Source organism: Barbus barbus (genome assembly GCF_936440315.1).
Source record: "Barbus barbus genome assembly, chromosome: 28".
NCBI lineage: Eukaryota > Metazoa > Chordata > Actinopteri > Cypriniformes > Cyprinidae > Barbus > Barbus barbus.
Window position 1 is genome coordinate 15,526,640 of NC_136756.1, and position 23,695 is coordinate 15,550,334.

At 37.5% G+C, this 23,695-nt stretch overlaps 4 protein-coding genes across 4 annotated transcripts; 3 read left to right on the top strand and 1 right to left on the bottom strand.

Moving 5' to 3' along the window:
- tspan36 (tetraspanin 36) lies at window positions 1-4,154 on the bottom strand. Its single transcript, XM_079382349.1, has 7 exons — window positions 3,934-4,154; window positions 2,412-2,603; window positions 2,159-2,233; window positions 1,972-2,067; window positions 1,693-1,842; window positions 1,303-1,386; window positions 1-1,216 (listed from the first exon to the last, which is right to left on the bottom strand). The coding sequence occupies exons 1-7, from the start codon at window positions 3,991-3,993 to the stop codon at window positions 1,142-1,144; spliced, it is 732 nt and encodes a 243-aa protein (XP_079238475.1). The 5' UTR covers window positions 3,994-4,154; the 3' UTR covers window positions 1-1,141.
- A 1,477-nt stretch (window positions 4,155-5,631) lies between these two features.
- LOC306848601 (histone H1.5) lies at window positions 5,632-6,273 on the top strand. Its single transcript, XM_079383244.1, has one exon. The coding sequence runs from the start codon at window positions 5,682-5,684 to the stop codon at window positions 6,192-6,194; it is 513 nt and encodes a 170-aa protein (XP_079239370.1). The 5' UTR covers window positions 5,632-5,681; the 3' UTR covers window positions 6,195-6,273.
- An 8,126-nt stretch (window positions 6,274-14,399) lies between these two features.
- LOC306848651 (macrophage-expressed gene 1 protein-like) lies at window positions 14,400-18,740 on the top strand. The gene is made up of 2 exons (XM_079383321.1): window positions 14,400-14,913; window positions 15,240-18,740. The coding sequence occupies exons 1-2, from the start codon at window positions 14,461-14,463 to the stop codon at window positions 16,953-16,955; spliced, it is 2,169 nt and encodes a 722-aa protein (XP_079239447.1). The 5' UTR covers window positions 14,400-14,460; the 3' UTR covers window positions 16,956-18,740.
- Window positions 18,741-19,254: 514 nt separating this feature from the next.
- Window positions 19,255-23,077, top strand: LOC306848120 (perforin-1-like). Its single transcript, XM_079382482.1, has 3 exons — window positions 19,255-19,520; window positions 19,778-20,315; window positions 21,527-23,077. Exons 1-3 carry the CDS (start codon window positions 19,505-19,507, stop codon window positions 22,548-22,550), a joined length of 1,578 nt encoding a protein of 525 aa, XP_079238608.1. The 5' UTR covers window positions 19,255-19,504; the 3' UTR covers window positions 22,551-23,077.
- Window positions 23,078-23,695: the final 618 nt, after the last annotated feature.

A 23,695-nucleotide genomic window follows, 5' to 3' on the forward strand; every position in this document is an offset into this window, starting at 1 on the left:
CAAACTAGTGCTGTAATTGTATGGGGTTAACAGATTTTTCTCTCTCTCTACATATGAAGAATATTTTATAGTATTGTAAACAACTGTTTATTCATTACATTCAACTTAATGTGAAGGTGAATATCTGAAAGCACTGCTACAGAGTAAGGGACGGCTTGTTCATTTTAAGGGTGTCAAGATGGTTTACTCAATTCAGGGATTCAATACATTTTGTGTTGTTTGAATTAAAAAAAAAAAAAAAAGTGGGCCAACAGAGCATTTCTCATAATTACAGTTCAGAACTTTCATGAGCGATATCGTCACAAATGTGTCAGCGTGAGACAGATAACAACTAAAGTGTACGCCCACAATTTATCTAAATTCACATGTGTATTTCCTCAGAAATGGTGTTGATGAACAATAGTCATTTGAGGATAATTATGAACATGCATTTTGGTAATCTAGAAAAATGCAGAAATGCACTCAGACCAGTTTATTTCCATAATTTAATATCCTTCTGTTGTGCTAAATCATTTTAACGAATATAATAGACATAGATAACTATACAACAGATATAATTTGAACCGTAGCAAAAGAAAAAAAATGTTACACTGCATGTAAACAGACAACTATAAGACAGATATCATTTGGACAAACAAAAAACACTGAATGTAATGTAGAAACTAAAGTCCACACAAACAAAATACTTAAAAATGAAGTGCATCTATCAACTCTAAAGTTTGATCTACATTTTAAACACATTTGGTGAAGTGCTGCTATATAACATTTACTAGTACATTTGTGAGGTTGGAGACATAGACAAAGTATTTGTCAAGGGCTAGCATGAACCTGTTTGGCAGGAAAACATTAATAGTCAATACTACTTAATGTCACATGGTTTTCAGACACCTCTGATTATTTGATAATGTTCAGCGTTTTTCTGACCACACACCTGTGTGGTTCCTGTCAGGATTGCTTCAAGTTCAAGTTGCACTTTTAAATTCAAACCAAAAGGCATTCAAATTATTTTTTTTAACTAAATGTTTGGAATACTGCCACACCTTCAAACCACTGTTTTTTATGGTGCCAGTGAGGCTGTTTAGCTGCACAGTATCGAGAATGTAGAGACTGTCCCAAGTGAGGGATTCAGGAGATTTTACAATCACGCGTACAGAGGCTGATAGCCATTCTTCTTGCTTCTGCAGGTAATGACACAGATGCTGAGCATGCCAAACAGCTGAAAAAAGACACACAAAACAAGTTGCTGAAAATTCATCGTCTGATAAACAAGGATGAAGATGAGGCTAAAATGAGCTGATGTACCTTAATGATGGCAAATCCCAGGATGACCAACATTGCATAACTAAGCACATCCTGAAGCATCTGCTCCAGTTTAGCTTCACATCCCTGTAGGAACAAGAGAGTACAGAGATTTTTCCCCCCACAAAAACAAAACAAATTACCTAATTTTAATATAATATGCTGATCTGAATAAGTGTTGTAACTATAAAAATAATAATAATAATAATAAAACACTTTTTTATTTTAAATAAAGCTGAAATATATAACATGCAATTACAAAAATGTCAAAAAATAAATAAAAATGACCTGAAAATATAAAAAATAAAGCTAATTCAAAATATTAAATACTATAATAGCATTAATAATTCTAAAATAACTGAATAAAATAATGCACAATATCAGATGTCAAACCTGTGTGTTCAGAAGATCTAGTTGGGTGAGTTGGCCAGTGCATTGTGTAGCATTTGCTTTGCAGCAGGAATGTGGCACAGAGTTGTTATGTTGGCTATACCATGGTATTGCAGTCCAGTCTGTGATGTTATTCACGCCACAGCACTCCAACTGGAAATGTAAAAGTAAAGAAGGACGAGGGGAGAATAAAGAGAATGAGAATCCTTCATGCATCTATTGCATCTGTCATTTCCTGTGCAACCAAAAATTATTGCAATGACATGAACCTTTCAGCCTTACTTGAGATTGCAAGTAATCCACTGCATGGGCTTCAGTGTTCACACCGTCATACATTTGAAAGACGCCGTTCATTGACTTTTCTAAGTCACCCTTAATCTGTAAACATCATAAGAAACCATTTCCAATGATTCATATTTCTACATATCATACATACAATTCAGAAGTACATCATATGAGAATTACTTACTCTTCCCCTGTAGATGAAGCCAAACACAAAAGCGGTCACCTCGGCTGCGAAGATTATCATGATGATGAGAAGAAACTAATGCAAATTCAGAGAAAAGTATACAATATTAAAAATGATGAAAAGAGTAATACCCCAGAGGCTTTCAAGAGGGAATAGAAACCACCACATGGTCCCTACTTTCTATTTTCGATTAAATAAACTGAAACAAAGGCTTTGGGCACAAAAGGTACACAGACAGATGGCCCATACTTACAAAGCCTAAACCGACTTTGGACTCCCTCAGAGTTGCACAGCAGCCAACGATCCCGATGACAAACATGACCACAGCTACACCGATTATGATGGCTGCTGGGATGACAGAGTACTTATCAGACACAAAGTCTTCAAAGCTGTTGTAGCTCTTTATCACATAAGAGCCAACATACGCGAGGGCCGCTCCAGCAGCCTGGGAAAAAAAAAAAAAAAAACACACAACACACACAACAGGTGGGGTCAAAGACATGTTCCAAAATACATTAAATATGACTTTGAAAAACTTTATTAAAAAGGTAAGGTTAGTTACTTTGACATTCTTTTTTGAAAATCAAACTATTTGGCAAAAACATTTTAAACTGTGTTTTTTTTAAAGATTGTTGAAATGAGAAAGTATCACAAAGTAACATGCTTCTCTGAATTTCCAGTTCAGTTCCATAATAACAATACATTCATCATCTCTCACATGATGTCATAAGGTGTCATTTCATAACAAGTACACTTTGGAATTCTGGGTGATGTATGACTCGCTAGCGCATGATCTGTTCCTTCAGTCAGTCACGAGACTGAGTAACCTTCTCCTGCCCTCTAATCTATCCTGGAACGCTAATCTTGTGCCTCAGCTTGAACAGAAGCAGCACAGCAAAATAGAAACCCTTGAGGTATGAAGGTACACATGACAACGGCAATACATCAACTTTCCACAAGACAAAGATGCTACAATAAGAACTTTCAGTTCCAGATTTCCAGGTTTTGTTACTTACTGCACTATTGTTAGAGAAAGAAAGAAAAACTGTCTCATAAAACCACAAGTGCATGTTGTCCAAAAGGGCCAGAACAACGGGTCCCCTAAAGGCCTTAACCTTAAAAAAAAAAAAAGTGTCTTGATTTCTGTGAATTTTATTGGTTATGTAGATGAAAATATTAAAATGGCTATGCAGAAGAGTTAAAAGTCATGTTTTTTTTTTTTTTTTTAAACAGAACTCACTTTCATGCCCATTGAAGCCTAAAATGATTATGCGGGACTACGCCAAGTCAGATGACTGGGCCTTCAAGATGACACAGAAAACATTGGCAGTGGCACCAACACTTTTTTTTTTTTTTCCATTGAAATCAAGTTAGAAGCTCTGACAGTTACATCAACTCTGATGTAAACAAGTGTGAATACCTTTAAAGGCTGCAACCAACACAATCTCGTTCATATGGTTTTCTTAAGCATATAAACAAAGAGCAAACAAATGACTCACCCTAAATTAAATGACATTTTTAGAGAAGAGCTCGCAGTCAGAAGCAAGTTACTCTGACTAAACATTCATTAAGTGTGTGGAGGAGGAGGAGGGGAAACAACCTCTGGATGAATACAAACTATTGTGGTGCTTATAAAGGAACCTTTTTCCTACAAATAGTAATCAACTAACAGCAAAAACAACAGTATGGGTTTGTAAAACTCTTAGGGTGCAATTTATATCTTTCTATAACAACATACAACAGAAATTGTGTTAAAAAGAACAACACAAACTTACCCAAAATATTAAACTGAGAAATAAAAGAACGGTTTTAGATGTTAGAATTCCGCAGTCCATGTTTTCTGTTGAATGATAGGCGACCAAGCTGTGAATGTTTCGGATTTGTTAGGTTTTATTTCCTCGTGATCTTTATAGTTGAGTTTGTCAGTCAGTCAGTCACATGTTCCTCTCAAGGTTTAGGAGCGGAAACCCCCAGGTCCTAAATACCGCAGAGCTCCGTGCTTAGGGGACGTGACCAGAGATGTAAAAGCACCGAGAATGTGGGACAGTATACATCTGTGATAAAAGCTGTTTTTATGCTACAAACCTTTGAATGGAAATAGTATAGTAGTAGTATAAAGTAGTAAAGTATAGTATTAAAGTAGTAACCTTTCTTTGACTGCATTTCACTTGATTTTTTTAGTTGAACTGGGACAGATCATTAGCAAAAGTGGGACATGTCAACTTGAGGTGGTCAGGCTCGTTTTTGTTGCATGGTAACTGGTTTGTTAATGGTACAAGGTGGCCTACTTTTAATTTGTTTACACAGCAGCTTTGAAATTTCAGTTTGGAGGACAGAATTCATAATTAGCACCAGCTGGGCTATAAAGATTCAATAGGCTACCTTAATGCACAATACATTTGCGAAAGCCTCACACTATGTTGAACAAAATGTTGTGAATCCCCCTGGCAATATCCTGAAGATGTTCAGTGCATACAAAGCCTTTTTTGAAGCACAAGCACCACAGCACAGGGTTTTAATTTTAGTTGATCACAAAACCTCTCACAAACTGAGCATATTTGATTTAAAAGTAGTAAAATCATTTACGCTTATGTAACCCTCAGATATCTCTGAACATGCAAAACAACCAAAAGGGTCCTTTTAGGTCATTTATCATCCAACTGACATGGCATCAGAGATAAGGTTTCAGCAGTATGGGAGACACCCTTCTGGTGTAATAACTCCAGAAGATCAAACTTTAAGAAGTAAAATGCTTTTATTAATTAAACTAACTTTTGAAGTTTTAAATGTCTGCCACATAAACACAATGGATGTAATGAGTAACATCTGATAGCCTCAGATCAGAGACAATCACACCTAATATATCTGAAAATGTTAGCACCCAAATAAAATAAAAAGAATATATTAAAAATCTGATTTATCGTTGTCATTGGAGTTCTAATTACATTTATTCAGCGTGTCAGTGTTTTTGTAAGGCCATAATTTGCTAAAAGTGAGAAAAAAGAAAATGTGTTTTAGTCGGCTAAAACTGCATTATTTGTTGAAAAACTCTGCAAAATATTAATATTTTTAATTCGTGGTAATATTAAATATGGTCCAATCTGACGGAACAATTGCACATAATAAGAAAATAATCTTTTTAAAGGCATTCAATTGTAAAAAGTCTAGAAACTTTTGAGTCTTAAAACAGCATGGCACATCAATTCTTCACATTTGCAAATAGAAAACAAGTTTTAACTGTATTAATAGAATGCTACCTACAAGTTAAATGTTATTGTGGCACTTTTTTATACTTTCTGGCGGACAATCCGGGTCGTTATAGTATTTTAAAAAACAGAAAACATACTCTTTCTATTAGTCGGAAAACACAAATTATTGTGGCTCATAAAAAGGCGCTGAAATCATGATTAGAGTCTACACGGTTCTCACGGTGACTATTTAAAATGCACGCGCCCGCCCTCCAACTCAGTCTCATCAGACATCTCCTTCCAGCTGACTTTCCAGCTCAAATAAGCTGTCAGTCATGTCCACAGCCGCTCCATCAGCCCCATCTTCTGCTACTAAAACGCCAAGACGAAGATCCAAGGCCAAGAAGTCAGGAGCCAGCGTGTCTGATCTGATCCTCAAGGTCTTGTCATCTTCAAAGGAGCGCGGTGGTGTCTCTCTGGTCGCTCTGAAGAAAGCTCTGGCTGCCAGTGGTTATGATGTTGCAAGAAACAACTCGCGCATCAAACTGGCAGTAAAGCGACTGGTGGCCAGCGGTCGCCTGATTCAGACCAAAGGCACTGGAGCATCTGGATCATTTAAGATCGGCTCGAAAGCTGCTACAAAGCCTAAGAAGCCAAAGGCGAAGAGGGCAAAGAGAAAGGCGGCTAAGAAACCTGCCGGGGTAAAGAAATCACCCAAGAAGAGAAGGAGAAGTTTGAGAAGTCCTGAAAAAGCCAGCGAGACAGCTGCGGCCAAGAAACCCACAAAACCCAAGAGAGCCAAACGAAGAGCTTCCAAATCAAGCAAAGCAAAAACTGCCAAAAAGTAATTGACAGGATAATAACTGTTGTTTATACTTCAAGGATTCTTGCATCCTTTTAATGCTTTGTAAAAATAAAATAATTCTAATTAACAAAACCCTTTTTGTCTCTTGATGCATTCAACTTGGTTATTTTATTAGTAGTAGCCTAATGGGTTTACACTATAATTTTTGCACAATAAATAAAATTTATAAGGCTACGTTTAAACACATTTTGTTTACAGCGGACCAAAGTTCATATTAGCCTAAATTCCATATAAATTTTATTTATTTTTAACATAAGAAAGAAATGTAAAAGGGCAAATGACACCAACGGATGGGTATTAAGCCTGGATGCCCAGTCCGTTTAATATAAACGGATAAATGTTAAAAATAGCCAAATTTTGCAGAGAAAAGTGACTTGTGTAATTACGCTCAAGCTTTATACAGGTTATTCCACTAGATGGTGTTATCTGAAAAGCAGTAGACTGCTAAGTGTTTTAGTCGTCCTTGTTACATTGGGGTTAGAGCACTGGGGCTGGTGTTCATATATCACCATCTAGTGGAACAACCTGTATAAAGCCAAAGTCCCTTTAAGGCATTGGTCTCAAACTCAATTCCTGGAGGGCCACAGCTCTGCACAGTTTAGCTCCAGCTCTAATCAAACACACCTGCTCCAGCTAATCAAGGTCTTCAGTATCACTAGAAACTTCCAAGCAGGTGTGATTTTGGGGCTGGTTGGATCTAAACTCTGCAGAGCTGTGGCTATCCAGGAATTGAGTTTGAGACCACTGCTTTAAGGGATATGGTCTTTGATAAAGCTTGTGTGTAATTATGTCACTTTTTCCCTAAAAAAAATGATTATCCAAAAAAACAATTATTTTATACTATAGTGTATTTTAAGTTCAAGCAGTCGTGGGCAGTCATGGCAAGCAGTCGTTCAAACAGTCGAGGGGCAGTCGTGGCCTAATGGATAGAGTCGGACTTGTAACCCAAAGGTCCGGTAGGGATTGTACATTGGGGGAGTGAATATCCCGACTGAGGTGAGACCCCCAACTGCTCCCTGGGTGCCGCAGCATAAATGGCTGTCCACTACTGTGTGTGTTTGTTTGTTCAGCACTCACTGCTGTGTGTGTGTACTTGGATGGGTTAAATGCAGAGCACAAACTCAGAGTATGGGTCACCACTTGGCCACATGTCACATCCTATCCTATCCTTTCATTTCAACTGAGAAAAAAACTCTCACTTTACTGTTGATGACTTGCAAGATGATTTCAATGCAGAGTATAAGAAGACAAGAATGGCCTGCATTATATCTTGCAGAATGCCACTCAAGAAGAACATAAAAACCCATCTGATAATGCTAAAATGAATTTGGATATATCTGTGGAGTTCTGGAAGAATGTTTTATGGAGTGATGTGATTTTTGGACTCGTCACGAATCAGTGGTGTTTGGTGCAAAAAAGGCAAAACCTATGAGCAGAACACTTAAAAAAAAGGTGCTTCACGATGCCATAGAACCTTGAACCTTTTTGTCTAAATGGTTCCATTTAAGAACCTTTAACATCAGAAGAACCTTTCTGTTTCACAAAAGGTTCTTTAAAAGAAGGTTTTTCATATTATAAAAAGGTAAGAAAGAGATGGTTCTTTAAAGAACCTTTGACTGAATGGTTCTTTGTAGAACCAAAAATGGTTCTTCTATGGCATTGCTGTGAAGAACCTTTTAAGCACCTTTGGTTTTAAGAGTGAAGAACACTCCATGGTCCAATCTCCATGATCTTGCTGTTGCAGGAAGTGGAAGTCTTGACTGTATGAAGGACATCATGGATTCTTTGAAGTATCAAGCCGTTTTGGCAAAGATTGTGATGTTTTGCTGCAGAGACTGAAGCTTGGTGTCAATGGTGTTACATCCTTGAGTTGTGTTAATGTCTCTTTTATTCTTTTCCAAAGTCTCTCTTCTTTTTTACTTTCACTTTCCTAGCCACGTCCCATTGGCCCATGCCGCACACCTGGTCCCCATGCTCCTGTGCCGTCATTGACCAGTACTTCAATCTGATTGGTGCTCCCAAGTAGACGCCACTTGTGAGGCTCTAGACACTTCAAAACTTTATTCAGCTTTTCATCTTACAGTTGTGTTGTAGTGAATCTGTTTATCCCATTTGATTCTGCTAGACTTTTGGGGACTGAATAATTTTGTAAATGAATGTTTAGAGCCAATTTTATGTACGTATGTATTATTATTTTATGTATTTATTCCCTTTCCCTCTACTTTACATTCAATCACTCAAATGTGTATTAATAAACATTCTATAATAGGGGAGCAGTTGGGGGTTCGGTGCCTTGCTCAAGGGCACCTCAGTCGTGGTATTGAGGGTGGAGAGAGTGCTGGACATTCACTCCCCCCACCTACAATCCCTGCCGGCCCGAGACTTGAACCCGCAACCTTTGGATTACGAGTCGGACTCTCTAACCATTAGGGCACAACTTCCCCACATATATGTTACGTACAGAAATATACAGATAAGGCAGTACTATGGACATAATTTACAAATTTGAATACTATCAATATGATATACAGATGGGTGATATGAACATACTATACAGATGGATTATGCAGTAAATATATGTACACTATGAGCAAAAACTATTAACATAATTACAAATGGATATGAATAAGCTATACATTAAGATATATAAACACTAGTGCAATGAACACTGAAAGTGCATAGAAAATAAAACTTTCAGTACATAGTAGCTACTCAGTGTGTTGGATTTTTATTATTATTATTATTTTTTTTAAACCGATTTAGTGATGGGGAGGGGTGAAGAGTTTGTAGTGGTGTGTGAGGGGGTATCATCGGGAAGAGTTCAGTAGGGAGACAGCTGTAGGGAAAAAGCTGTTCCTGAGTCTGCTGGTCTTTGTTCGGAGGCTCCTGAAGCGCCTCCCAGAGGGCAGAAAGTTAAACAGTCTATGGTCAGGGTGAGAGGAGTCCTTAAGAATGCCGCGAGCTCGACGTAAACAGCGTTTTCTCTGGACGTCCTCAATGGCAGGAAGTGGTATCCCTGTGATGCATTGGGCGGTTTTCACCACCCTCTGCAGTGCCTTGCGGTCAGCAACTGAGCAGTTCCCATACCAGACTGTGATACAGTTGGTCAGCTTTCGATCACACACCGGTAGAAGTTCACCAGGATGGATGGAGACAAGTGATTCTTCTTCAGTGTCCTAAGGAAGAAGAGGCGTTGGTGAGCCTTCTTGACTAGGCTGGATGTGTCGGTGGTTGGTGGCAGCAACATCTTGCTGCCATTAGTGATGGCTGTCAGATATTGTACTGTGTCCAGTCTGGTGTTTTCACTGGTGGTCATTTAATGCCTAACTGCCTCCCACCATTCACAAGACCACCAACGGTCAGCATGATTGCAACCAACACTGTAGCTGTAATGACAGAAGGTGATATTCTGTGATATAAGTCTATATTTTTGGACAATAATGTTGATCCAGGAACATGTCTTGGCAAAATCATGGTGACCGTCTACCTATAGGGATGCGATACCACGGCACTCATATATAAGGTCCTTCAGTATTATCACCAGCTTTGCGTTGCTCAATAGCTAATTAATGGCGAATTCACCAGGCAAACACCATCATCTCAGTACTACGACTTGTGCAATCGGGTACTTAGCGAGAGGATTCATTCCCCTTATGGATTTCATCTCGATTCATTCAAGTTTGTAACTTGAACATGTGCTTTCGCAGTGGGTTTAAGTTTGTGTTTGATTTTCTCACACATTTAGGGATTAACTAAAACAGTATTACCGCAAAGGGCAAAGCTGATTATGTTTCTCATCATTATTTCACTTGATATTATAGGCACTGCCCCACACAGCTGTTGTAACGTGCATTAAGCCGGGAGGGATCGCTCTAGCGAACCATAAGTAAGAGACCATGGGGCAAGTGCAAGTTTTCGCATATTGTTGCCTGATTCGGAAGTTAGCATTGCTTCACGCATTGTTATATTATTGATATGGTCTCCATTAGTTATGTGACTGACTAAGTCAGATCTTCATTCCCCACATGAAGAAGGATAAGAGATCAAGCATCCACGTCCAAGCTGGCTATGTTTCGTTCTCCATTCATCTCTGAAGGTGTTCAGGAAGCTAAGATAAATTCCTTTTTAATGCTCTCAGATTATTGGCAACCTGCTTGCTAAGGTTATCTGTATTGCTTAGACTTTAGTTGTTTTCATTGAAGTGCTCGTGCTAAGCTTATGTGATCATACTGACAATACGCCTTACTTCTGGTTGTTTGGAGCATGCTTGCTCTTAAGCTATCTGGTTGTTAGGAAGACGCTTGTTCCTAAGCGGTCTGGTTTTTATTGGGAGCATGCTTGTTCCTAATCTGTCTGGTCGTTATTGGGAGCATGCGTATTCTAAGGCTATCTGGTTGTAAGTGAGAACATGTTGCTTAAGCTTTTCAGGTATTGGCAGCATACTCGTTAGGTCATCTGGTTAAGGGCAACATGCTTGTGGCTATGGCGTTTGCTGGTTAAGGCAACATTCTTGTCATTTAAGGGCTACATACTTGTTGCTTAAGGCTTGAGATTTTCACTGTCATTTTCTGTTGGGGGGTATGGCACATGGTTTTGTTTTGGGGGGTTATTGTTGCTCTCCCTGCTCTTATCCATGCTAGGCTGCATGGATGTGCAGGGAGTTCTTGCCCAGAACAGAACCATACCGCCAATCCAAACTAATTGTCAGTCATCTTTGATGATAGTGGTCCTGACAGAAATCTAGCGTCAACGTTAGTTCTAGCAGGTCACGTTAGTCAAGCTCGCATCAGCTGACATTCAGCTGATCCACGTCTACCTATAGGGATGCGACACCTATCACGGCACTCATATATAAGCTCCTTCAGTATTATCACCAGCTTCGCGTTGCTCAATAGCTAATTACCCACCTCCATCCCCGACTCCTCCCCTTGTCAGTCAGGATTCAGCCTTCTGATTATTCTATAATCAGACTAATTTCTAAAATGTTACATTAAATTATTGAACTAAAATTATATCTGCAATACATTTATGTTGGTTCTGTTCTGTTTACCCTGGGGGGTTATTGCTGCTCTCCCTGCTCTTATCCATGCTAGGCTGCATGGATGCGCAGGGAGTTCTTGCCCAGAACAGAACCATACCACCAATGCAAACTGTATGCTAATTGTCAGTCATCTTTGACGATAGTGGTCCTGACAGAAATAGCAGTTATACTAGTAGTGATATCAGTCAGTAAGCATTATCTAAAAGTAACTTTTTACATTTGTTTTACAGCTAACAAGCATTGGAATAATCTGAAATATATATTTTTTGTTGTCATCGTCATAAAAACATTATGCATCAATAAATAAATAAAAATGATTCAGCTTGAGCCTGATTGGGAGAGTTGTGCAGTGTAAAGTGAAGTGTGTAATTATGCACAAGCTTTATACAGGTTACTCCACTGTTTGTCTGGCTGCAGAAAACACGTGATCACTAGAGTCTGTAAACACATTCTTCAACATTCTGTTTAATATTTCCCAAGGAATGCATGCATTGAAAAGATGTATAACTTGAGTAATCCAACAAGGCACATTGGATAAAATGTCTGCAAAATGGGTAAATATATTTACATTAATCAATTTGGCAGACTTGGATTTTCCTAACCAAAAAGCCATACTTTTGAATGCTTTGTCTCCCAAAATATTACAGAGAAAATTCTCCATTCACATATCATGAGACAATGTTCAGAGAGCAATTCAAAATCACAAATCTGTCAAAAAATGTCAAGAAATCATTAAGTGAAAAGGGAAAAACACTTGAAACGCATTGATATATTATACATTTGATTCAGACGTAGGTTTGTGTCGTGGTGCGAGGCTGGGAAACTCCGGTCCTGGAGGGTCACTGTCCTGCAGAGTTTAGCTCCAACCCTAATTAAACACACCTGCCTGTAGCTTTCTAGTGATCTTAAAATACATTCATTAGCTTGTTCTGATGTGTTTGATTAGGGTTGGAGCTAACTCTGCAGGACAGTGGCCCTCCAGGACCAAAGTTTCCCAGCCCGGATGTAGTGTGTCGTGTCACATCATGTACTTCATGGAATGAGATTTTACTCCATGTTAAACTTCAAGAAGTGCTTCTTCTCTGCTGTGAAACAGAGGTGCACATTACACTTTTTGCACATCACTTTGGGTGTTCATTTGCACCCAGGAACCTTGCATCTTCCCTTTTTGTCACTCATAATGGGAAATCCTGGTTAGGGATGGGAGCTGTGGACCCCAACTTCCTTACCCCTTATTGCGCAATGTTAGCCTGAGGCAACGAAAATAAAAACTGAATTTCTGAACATGCTAAATAAAATAAAAATCATAAAACCTAACAAAAGTCTTCTTAACATGCACTTAACATGGGGCATAAGAAAAACTTTCCAATGCCTGAGGGCAACGCTATGCAGTAGAGGGTTAACTTTGATACACAGCCAAAGACAAAACATCATGTGTGCTTGGATTGTGCTTGTGTTTGCATTCATATAAAATGAGGTTGAGGGTGTGCAAATTATTGAGGAAGTAGACTACAGACTAAATAGACTTTCAGCACTTTGGATCCTGCAGTGACTATCAGAAACTTATGCTATCATGTTCAAGGTATTCTGTTTGTTATAAATAATGCATTACAATAACACATTCAAAATATAAAAAATATAATATTTCATATTCCCACAACATTGCAAAAAACATGCACCCTTGGAGTTTAAATTCTTGAGTCAAGCGGTGATATTGGTTCCTCTTTGGAGTAACTTTTTGCTGTACAGACTAATAGCTCATGGTACAATGGGGAAGATGAAATTTCCTCTTGCATATGCTTGTGTTTCAGCTTTTTTTATATATTTATTTGCATATGTATATGTTAAGTTAAAAAGTGTATATGATTGCACCTTAAGCTGATTAAAGGTTGAGGAAAACTTGAAAGAAAAGGCTTATAGCATTGTAAAAAAAAAAAAAACATACACTTTTTATTTTTTATATACAAATATATACAGGGGCATGTTTAGCAAATAGCAAGGCTATTTATGGTGCTCTTTATTTTAACATCATCTTTTAATATCCTATAGCTTCTATTAAGTTTTTACATTGCCCAGCATGCACCTTGATACCAATTTTACACCAAATATTAGTCAAGACTTGATCAAGATGATCATTTTACATTCAGTTTGGATGGAAATTTCTTTCAGTGGTAATTGGTTGAAAATATTAAGTTATATAAATAATAATAATATAAATAATATGTTAATTCCACACTTAAATTGGTTTTATATAGATATGTAAGCCAATATGTTTGACATTCAATTTACATCAAATCAGCGTCATGTAAAGTTTTTGACGTCAGTTTGATTTGAAAATTTGACCTGTTTTTTGATGTCAGGTGAAGTCAATTTGATGTCTTTTCAACATCAACTCAAAATTACATTCAGAGAATGTAAACATCACATATCGTACTCTTGGCTAAATTCACAGAATACAAAGCTCAAAGCTGAATGGTTTGCAATGTTGTGGAAAAACAGTAGATTGTATATTTTAATGTTGTGAATTTAATATTAATTGTTATTTAAGATTTGTTATTTGTTAATAAAAAAAACAGAATCCCTTGAGCATGACATCATATCCTGCTCACTGTATATGCATTACTGTATCTAAGTCCTAAAGCATAAAACTGTGCCACCACGTGATAAAAAGTGATGATGAAAAAGAAACCTATTGGGGGCTTTTCATCTACACCCACAGCAATTTCTGAATGTTTCTCATGCTGAAGAGGATTTGAAAACGCCTGTGAATGCCATGCTCTAAATCAAGAAGCAGCAAACAATCTCATTTCCTCTTGTTTAAAAGTGAATTGTTAAAAAAAACCAACCCCTCCTATATCATCAAAAAAAAATATAGGACATTATGAAAACCCAGAAAACTGAGAAGAATTGTATAGATAAATATACCAAAGAATAGGCTAATGCACAACAAAAATATTTGTTTCATTCTGTCCATAAAACTGTTTAACTGAATGTTAAAACACAGGTTGAAGGTTCTTTTGTCTGTTTGTGATTTCAAGGTAGACAATTTATGAAGAGGAAGTTCGTAGTCTCGTGACTTTATTTTCCGATGGATGTGAAACACAGAAGTTGCTTTATTGAGGAACTCACCAAATTCTAAAATCTTCCAGATATCATTTATTGAAGGTCACATCACTGCAAGGTAGTGTGAAACACGCATCTGCTGATCATGGAGTCGAGAGCCTTCTGTCTGCTGATGCTCTGCTGTTTTATCAATGTCTGCGACCTTCATCCTCTCAACCTTCGTCCCAGTAATGGACTTCGTTTGTGCCGCAAAAACTCAAGTCTATCAGCGCTGGAGGTTCTACCAGGAGGAGGCTGGGATAACCTGCGCAACATAGACATGGGCCGGGTGATGAATCTGAGTTACTCCCAGTGTCAGACCACAGAAGACGGTGTCTATCTCATTCCAGATGAAGTCTTTGTCATTCCACAGAAAGTGAGCGGAGTGGAAACAAACTCTGAGATCATCATGTCATGGCTGGAACAAAAAAGCTCAACTTCAAGTTCCATCAATGCAGATGTTTCTTTTTATTCAGTGCTCAATGCTAAATTCTCCACAGAAAACCAGCGTATGAAAACCCACCAAGTGAAAGACAGTTCTGTAACGACACGAGTTCAAGTAGGTACAAAAGTAAAAAATGTCATACTGAGAGTTCTATGTACTATATAGACAAGCAGGATGAATACAGAATTTTTAAGTATTTCTAAATTAGTAAAAATGTAATTTTTGAATAACCTACACTATGACATAATAAAATCTAAATACCAATACCACAAAAAATTCCAAAATAAATAAAACCTTATTTTATAAGCGTCTAAAATAATACTGAAAATTAAAAAAACAAATAATGATCATTTAAAACAAAAGATGGAATATTTTCAATTGCAATGCTGATAGTCAGTGCTTGGTTCATTTTCTCATATTACAAAAAAATTGTTTCTCAGGTCCGTAACCATCTGTACACAGTAAAGGCGTATCCTGACTTCACTCTGGACTCCCGCTTTGCTCGACAGGCAGAGGAAATCGCAGATGCTATTGAAAACAATCAAACTCGTCAAGCAACATATCTGTCAGAGAAACTCATACTTGATTATGGTACCCATGTCATCACAAGTGTTGATGCTGGTGCCACTTTGGTGCAAGAGGACTATTTAAAAATGTCTTACATCTCTAACAGTCAGTCAGATGCGTCTTCTGTTACTGCATCGGCAGGATTTAACTTTTTTGACAAAGTTAAATTTGATATCGGTGGCAATACATCCAATGGAGCCTCTAAAACCAGCGGTTATCAGGGTAACATCACATATTCATTAATTCAGAGCCATGGAGGAGCTTTATTCTACCCAGGCATCACTCTGCAGAAGTGGCAAGAGAGTACACTCAATAATCTGGTGGCTATTGACCGCTCCGGGCTGCCGATTCACTATTTTCTGAATCCAACATCATTCCCAGACCTCCCAGTACCAACAGTAAATAAAATGGCTTCATCAGTTCGTCAGGCTGCAGAACATTACTATAAAGTAAATACTATTCCAGGTTGTGTAAATCCAGATTCCAAAAATTTCAACTTTCAAGCAAATGTAGATGATGCATCTTGTGAGGGTCCAGTCACCAATCTTAGCTTTGGTGGCGTTTACCAACGATGCACTCCACTGACATCAGATGGAAACGCTATCTGTGATGAAACAGCACAGAAAAACCCAGCTACTGGTGATTATTCTTGCCCTCAGCAGTACACCACCACCTTGTTACGCTCTGAGACAGTAGAACGAGGTTATAATCATTATGAATGCCACAGCCACTGTCGCAAATGTGGATTCTTATGGTTGTCTACTTGTTGTGATCAAATATGTGGTGATGCTTACCGTGTTCGTCGTGCAAAAGTTGAAACTTACTGGTGTTCCTCAACTCAGAAAACCCCTGAGTACTCTGGATATCTTTTTGGAGGTCTATTTAGACCAGGCATGCAAAACCCACTGACCAAATCTAATAGCTGTCCTCCAAACTACTTTCCCCAACACTTTTTGTCTAATGGCATGATGGTTTGTATGAGCAATGATTATGAGGCCGGAACAAGATTCTCTGTGCCTTTTGCTGGTTTCTTCAGCTGCCAATCTGGCAACCCTCTTGCAAAGGGTCAAAATCGCTGTCCACCTCAGTTCAGCCAACATCTTGCTGCCATTAGTGATGGCTGTCAGATATTGTACTGTGTCCAGTCTGGTGTTTTCACTGGTGGTCATTTAATGCCTATCCGCCTCCCACCATTCACAAGACCACCCATGGTCAGCATGATTGCAACAAACACTGTAGCTGTAATGACAGAAGGTGATCGTTCTTGGGTGAGAGTTGGAGAAACAAAGATGTGGAGATTGGCAAAGCCTGGTGAAATTAATCGAATGGCATCAATGTTTGACACATCATCTTCTCAGATGTCTGGAGGAGAAAAAGCTGGTGTAGCCATTGGGGTAATGGTTCTGGTTGCTCTTGTGATTGCAGGCACAGTGTTTATGAAAAGGAGAAAGAGGTTTTCTGCCACCAGTTTGAGCAGAGGGTATGAAGAGATTCAAAGCGAGGGTGAAAACGAGAGCAGTATAGAGATTCAGAGAGAACAACCCAATGAGAATGCAAATGAAAACCCCACTCAACCCTTACTATCATAACAGTCTTTTTAAGATGAATGTTCAGAGATTTACGGTTACGATTTATGATGTTATAATGAATATAATTAAACATAGAAATAGTTGGCAGCAGCAGTAGTTACAGCAGTTATAGTAGTGATCTCAGTCAGTAAGCATTCTTAAAAGCCAACTTTTTACATATGTTTTACAACTAACAATCCAAGAATAGGAATAAATCTAAAAATATATACATATATATTGTATTTTTGTTATCTGAATGTCATAAAAACATTAAATAAAATGAAAAATATATAAAATTATTCAGCGTGAGGAAAGACTGTAGAGTAAATGTTTCAGTAGTCTATTTTACAGATTGTTGTGAAATAAGAATACTCCGAAAATAATTAGTCTTAAGTCCGATTCGGACGGTAATTGTTTCTCAGGGGGACGTAAGTAAATTTCACCATATACAGGGGGTAGTTGGTGATTTAATTGCCATCCGAATCCAGGACGTCTGTGTTTTTCTCTCACCACCCCAATAAAAAAAAATCCGAATTACCTACTGTTTTTTGACAAACACCAAGGTCGTGTGGTAATTTAATTGCCGTCCGAATCCACATCTCTGAGTTTACGAGAAGAAATCGATTCAAAATTCAGCGTTTAAACCCTTTTTGAACACCCCCGAACACCGTACGGTAACTGTTGCACTTCGGTTTAATTTGCATAGCTATATATTATATAATGCTGGAAATTAAGTATTTAAAAGAACAATACTTCATAACTGCTCCAGCACAGCGAGTGAGAGCAGAAAGAGAAGAAAAGCACGTAAACATTCGAAATGGGTGTTTATTATGGCAGCAGCAGGTATGCAATACAATTTTAAAATGTGTATTATAAACGGATATATATCGCGTATAATTATATACAACTATATAGCGCGTATTTTCCTATGTTTAAACAGGAGATCAAATAATAAATAGGATTATACATAATTAAATATGCTTGGAATAATAAGAATACATTTTAGATAATAATAAGTATTTTAAAATACATTTTACACAATAATAAGAATACATTTGTAAATAAAATTAATTTTATTTACAGCAGACAATCATGTGACTGGCCACGTGAGCAGCGCGTTCTCTGGTTGGTAGGATCACAGAACTAGCTCCTCCACTGTGAATAAATCACCATCCGAATTCATGAGTTTTATCACTGAGGTGATATGTAAATGTGTTTTTACAGACGTCTATATGAGAAACAATTACCGTCTTAACCGGGCTTTAGAGCAGCTCAGGAAAATTCATATGGGTTTTAAATACAACATGATTTTCTACTGTTTTATTTTACTAATATATGTGTATGTCTCTCTTTTTGATTTTTTTGTCACTAATAAAGAGTTCTTAAAGATATGCTGAGAAAATGTCATTAACTTCGTTTCGTATGCGATAGATCAGGAACCTGACTTAACCTTGTGAATAAAAAGGACATAAAATCCTCGTGAGATTAACTACAAGACAAACACTGTAACAATATAAGAATATCATTATTAATCTCCAAATCCCAGTTAATTGTCTATTTTAAATTATTTAATACTCAAGATGGCGCCAACTATCTGCTCTAACTTGCTTTTGCAAGACACGACAAAGCACGCGATAGCCTAGTTATTGTTTGCCCAGAGTAATCAACAGTCATTATTCAAAGATGTCATGTCTTCCAAGTCTTATTTCATCTCACCCACACACAAAATAACAGGAAATAGGAAAGTCACTCATCTAGCCTACCTGTTCATCTACCTAATATGCCTATAGCTGAATAAATCTACTTCCATTTAACAAGTTTCTGTATTGAATTCTAGTATCATCTCAACTTCTCGTAAGTCACAACACAAATGAACAACCAAAACCAGTGAGTAGAAATGAACAGAGACTTTAATTAATCCTTATAGATTTTTTTTCAGGCATTTACATGGACTGTTGTAATGTTAAATTTGGCATTTTCCTCAATAAAATTTATATACTAAATATATAAATAAATAAATATATTTTTTTATTTAAATAAATACAATTTTATTTAAATAAATGAATAAAAACATGACATTAGTGTGTTTCCATATATTCAAAATCTTCTGACCAGTACTTTCCCATGCGATATGCTGAGAGTAGGCCTATGATTTTCATTTAATAAAATCCATTGTCTTGCAACTGCAAGTAAAAAGGAGTAGGCCCTATGCTACATTTTGTTATCCACATGTCCTGTTTGATTAATCTTGACCTTGCACTTCATCTTCAATTCGCTCATGCAAAGTCTCATGAGAACCCTCCCCCACCGCACAGCTGGTATTCACAAAAAAAAAAAAAAAAAAAATCTATACAAAACCAGTAGGCGGATGAAATCTGTCCAGCACAGAAGAAAAGGGCTGACAGGAAGACACTCCCTTCGACAAATGCCACAGACTCAGTCTTCAAAGTGCTCCTTTTCCAGCAAAAACATTTCATGAAGAAACAGTAATTTAGAAGGGAGAACAGAGAAAAGGATTTTTCTGAAGTAGGTCAATATGGTGGTATAACACATCCGGAACAGACTGCTACATGAAAGCTACTCTTGGTAGGTAAAACTGAACTTGATGAGCTGATGTTTTTTTAACAGATAAGATATGATAGCAGATTTCGACGCCATAAATGATACAAACTAAACTGCATTCTGTACTTTGATTAGGTATATGTGATTTTTACAATACAATTCATACATTAGTATGATTATTATTATTATTTAAACTTTACATGTATATTGCCTCATACATCTTTTTCCATCTTAGAAATAATGAATTATTAGCATTGGAACCCTCTCCATTTTTTCTTTAGACATCATCATGGAGACGAATCACTGTGTTTTCCTCGTGTTTTTCTGCATTTCTCTGATCTCGATACACTGGCACAAGGGTTCAGCTTGCCATATAGGCTCTCAGGTAGAATGTGAGAAAGCCCCATTTGTGCCTGGTTACAACCTGGCAGGCGAAGGCTTTGATGTTGTCAGGATGCGCCGTAAAGGTGCATTTTTGATTAATGTGAAGTCACACATGGATAATGGCACTTGTACAGTCTGCAAGAACCGCTTTCAGGGAGGGCAAATACAAAAACTTCCCTCAGCTGTGCTGGACTGGCGTCCCTTCAGCCGCTGCAGCAAACAGCTTTCTAGTGCTCTTCATCATTCTGTTGACTCCCTAATGAAGAGTTCAACATCACTCATCAATAACAACTGGGAAATGGACCTTAGCCTGGATGACATAGGAAAGGCAATTTTTGGTGGGAGCCGTTCAGATATTGCTAAATTTGCCCAATCTCAGAATGCAATGGATAAGGCAACATTCGCCCTCCATGAGCTCAGCTGCACATATTACAGGTAAGTCCATTTGAGTTTATGACTCTTTTTGCATTGTATTTCTAATGACTTTTTAACTTCTTCACAGAATGATTACAGTCTGACCCTTTCTCTCTGAACATGCATACAATATTGTTAGATGATTTGATAACTGAGAAAGCACATAGGCCTACAATTAATGATCTTTATCCTGTTACATACTTTGCATTTATCTGGCGGTCTCATATCTCATCTACGTTGGGCAAATTCAGATCTAAGAATTCCTAAATAACATAAATTAGTCTGTTAAGGCTAATAAGGCTTCTGTTAAGGTTTAGGATGTCAAAATCTCTCTAATCTCTAATCATTCATCCGCACAGCCAAGCTGCAGAGCCAAAGCACAACCAAAACAATGTTATTCTGCAAGATGCATGCAGTATCTTTTTTATAGCCACTAGAGAGCGCAAAGCTACATAGTGTAGAGAAAAATATCAGAGCACTGTGCTGTTTCATAAAACAAGTTTATCTAATAAGACAGGCTTATTTCACTTAGTCTGACTTATTTTGAACCAAATCTTGTGACAATAAGTCAGACTAACTGAAATAAACCTGGCTTATTTGGTAAACTTGTTTTATGAAACAGCCACCAGGTGGAAACTACAAGCAATGGATGTTAACAATGTTGATGTTAATTCATAGGCCTACATGTTGAATCCAACGAGATACACAAAACAGTTGCTCAATCGCAGTTTACATTAGGCTACTTAATTTTCTTGTAGTTAATGATAAAGGGACTTGAGAATACCAGCTTGATATGATAAAAAAGTTATAAATTTACATGCATTTCAAGTTAATTCTTGTTGGCTGTTGCAGTAACATATTTGAAGGCTCATAAGATCTTAATGTAGTTTAAATGAAGCAGCAGTGCAAGTAGCTTGTTAATTCAATATCAGTGCATTTTTTACTTTTGAGACTTGGGATTGCGTATTATGAGGAAGATACATTATCTCAAAGACGCTTAGATTAGCATCTATTCCTCATCTGACCAAACAATTTAGTCCTATTGACAAGTCAGCCAAATCATGGTTTTATTTGAAAAACAAACCCAGAGTATGCTTAATAATTACTTTCTTATCACCTCATTGACCGAATTACTGTCAAAAACACTTGAAAAAGACAACTTCAGGCAAAGTACAGTTTTATTTAGAAACCACAGCCAGAATCTGCTGACAGATGACTTGTTGTTGTTGCAGTTACAGAGTTACAGACCACCCAGAGCTCAGCACTGAGTTCTCAAAACACCTCCAGCGACTTGCGACACAATATGACGAGGAAACAAAACCCCTTTACCAAAGAACTATAGATACTTACGGCACTCACTACATACGTCAAGTCCATCTGGGAGGGCGAGTGAGGCGGGTCACAGCTTTTCGAACTTGTCTTGCAACCATGAAGGGCTTCTCAGAGACCGATATCAAGAACTGCCTGAACATTGAGTTAAAGGTGACTTTGGGGTTCCTTCCAGCTAATGCCTCACTTTCCAACAAATGCTCTCAAATCCTTAAAGATAACATGAGCATGGGATTCTACCAGGGCTTCATGACACACAAGACAGAGGTGCTGGGAGGTGAGAAATACTTTCCAGACCTTGTTTTAAACCAAAGCCCAGCTGAAGCATACTCAAACTGGATGAAGAGCTTGCATGACAATCCTGAAGTCATATCATATGCAATTTTCCCTCTCCATCATCTGGTGGCTGATCCTGAGATTAGTGCCAATCTAAAAAGGGCAGTAACTGAGTATATTGAAGAGAACATGCTTTCTGTAGATCGCAAGGAGAATCAAGTTTGCTCACAAACACCAAATCTGGACCACAACTGCTGTCCTATGCGAGTCGGCCGTGGCAAGTTAGTAGTGTTGGTACAGAGAGCCGCAGGCCTGAAAGCAGATCTCTTCACACGTACTGATGGTTACGTGAAAGTTTGGTACAATCTTATGTATGAGGAGACTGAGGTGGTTATGGACAATAATGATCCCGAATGGAACATTAGCTATGATTTTGGATCAATTGAGTTTGGTCATGAACTCGTATTTGAGGTTTGGGACATTGATGTCATTTATAATGATATGGTGGGGAGATGTGTGGTCAGCCCTGAACGTGGAACTCATTCACACAGCTGTAAATTAAAGAGAGGCATCCTGTATTTCACCTACAACGCTTCTTGTGATGCTCATCTGACTGGACCCAGGTGTAGCAGATATTCCCCAAAACCATAAGACCTTGTATTTGTATAGAACAAATGATACGAAAAGAATATTAAGAATATTTATAATAAAGAATATCTCTGCATATTGCTTTTTAGTTAAAGGTGAGACATCACATAAACAGAGATGTATAGAAAAAATAAACACAAAAAAAAAAAAAAAAAAATCACATTCTCATTATTCCTGTAAGTATAGTGTTCAAATTAACTTCACATTTTGATATCTCTTGTGAAAAAAGAAGATGACTACAGAGGTTTTAGCTGTTGGTGTTTTTTTTTTTCAAGACTAATAGATTTCAGAAGATTGTTACAGCATTTGTTCTGCAACAGAATCCTGTTTTGCTTTCGGTGGTCTGATTCCTGTGCGTGTTTGTGGTTATGTATTACAAAGTAAAAAGTACAAGATCTTTTCATGTTCTGTAACAGATCATTCATTAAATCAAAACTGTCTACTTTTCAATACATAAGACATGAAATTCTGTGCTGTGTTTATCACGCCAAGGGCACTGGTTCACTTCCCAGGGAACACACATAGTTATTAAATAACAAAAATAAAAATAAAAACAACTAAATAAAAATCTGTCAGAAACGCAAATGGAAAATAGTGTTTTTTTGATTTGTTGTTGTTTTTCCCAGACCAGGGTTGTTTTGCAAAAGCAAGCCTAAGTACATCATATGCTGCACAATATTCTCCAAACAGGTATCCCAAAGGAAACAGAGGTTAGACACATACATATAGTTTTATCTTTCTGCAACAAAGACAGAAACTAGAAAAATGAAAACTTTACCATAACTTTAAATTAATGGAATAATTAAAAGATGAACAAGCAATACGCAAAAGGACAAAACATATACTAAAAATAGATGATGAATGGTTTTAATTTTACCCAGGTGAACAAACAATACACAAAAGAAGAAAACAGCATGATGAATAGGATTAACATTATCAGATAACATTGATTTAAGTTTGACCTCAAATGCTGTGAGATGAGTTTGTAGGTCTTTTTGAAGGATCGTCACAATATGACAAAGAAACAAAACCTCTGTCTGTACTGAAGGACTATAAATGAGCATCAAAACTCACTACATACGTCAAGTCCATCTGGGGGGGATAAGGTGGGTCACAGCTTTTCGAATTCAGATAAAAAACAAAACAAA

What these genes read in the sequence shown, in the direction of transcription:
- LOC306848601 (XM_079383244.1), top strand. Translation starts at nt 5,682, where the DNA reads ATGTCCACAGCCGCTCCATCAGCCCCATCTTCTGCTACTAAAACGCCA.
- tspan36 (XM_079382349.1), bottom strand. Translation starts at nt 3,993, where the DNA reads ATGGACTGCGGAATTCTAACATCTAAAACCGTTCTTTTATTTCTCAGT. An exon ending in CCAAAGTCGGTTTAGGCTTT is followed by an intron (nt 2,234 to 2,411) that starts GTAAGTATGGGC and finishes AATTTGCATTAG; the next exon opens with TTTCTTCTCATCATCATGAT. An exon ending in TGGATTACTTGCAATCTCAA is followed by an intron (nt 1,843 to 1,971) that starts GTAAGGCTGAAA and finishes TTACATTTCCAG; the next exon opens with TTGGAGTGCTGTGGCGTGAA.
- LOC306848651 (XM_079383321.1), top strand. Translation starts at nt 14,461, where the DNA reads ATGGAGTCGAGAGCCTTCTGTCTGCTGATGCTCTGCTGTTTTATCAAT. An exon ending in CTGTAACGACACGAGTTCAA is followed by an intron (nt 14,914 to 15,239) that starts GTAGGTACAAAA and finishes ATTGTTTCTCAG; the next exon opens with GTCCGTAACCATCTGTACAC.
- LOC306848120 (XM_079382482.1), top strand. An exon ending in CTCAGCTGCACATATTACAG is followed by an intron (nt 20,316 to 21,526) that starts GTAAGTCCATTT and finishes TTGTTGTTGCAG; the next exon opens with TTACAGAGTTACAGACCACC.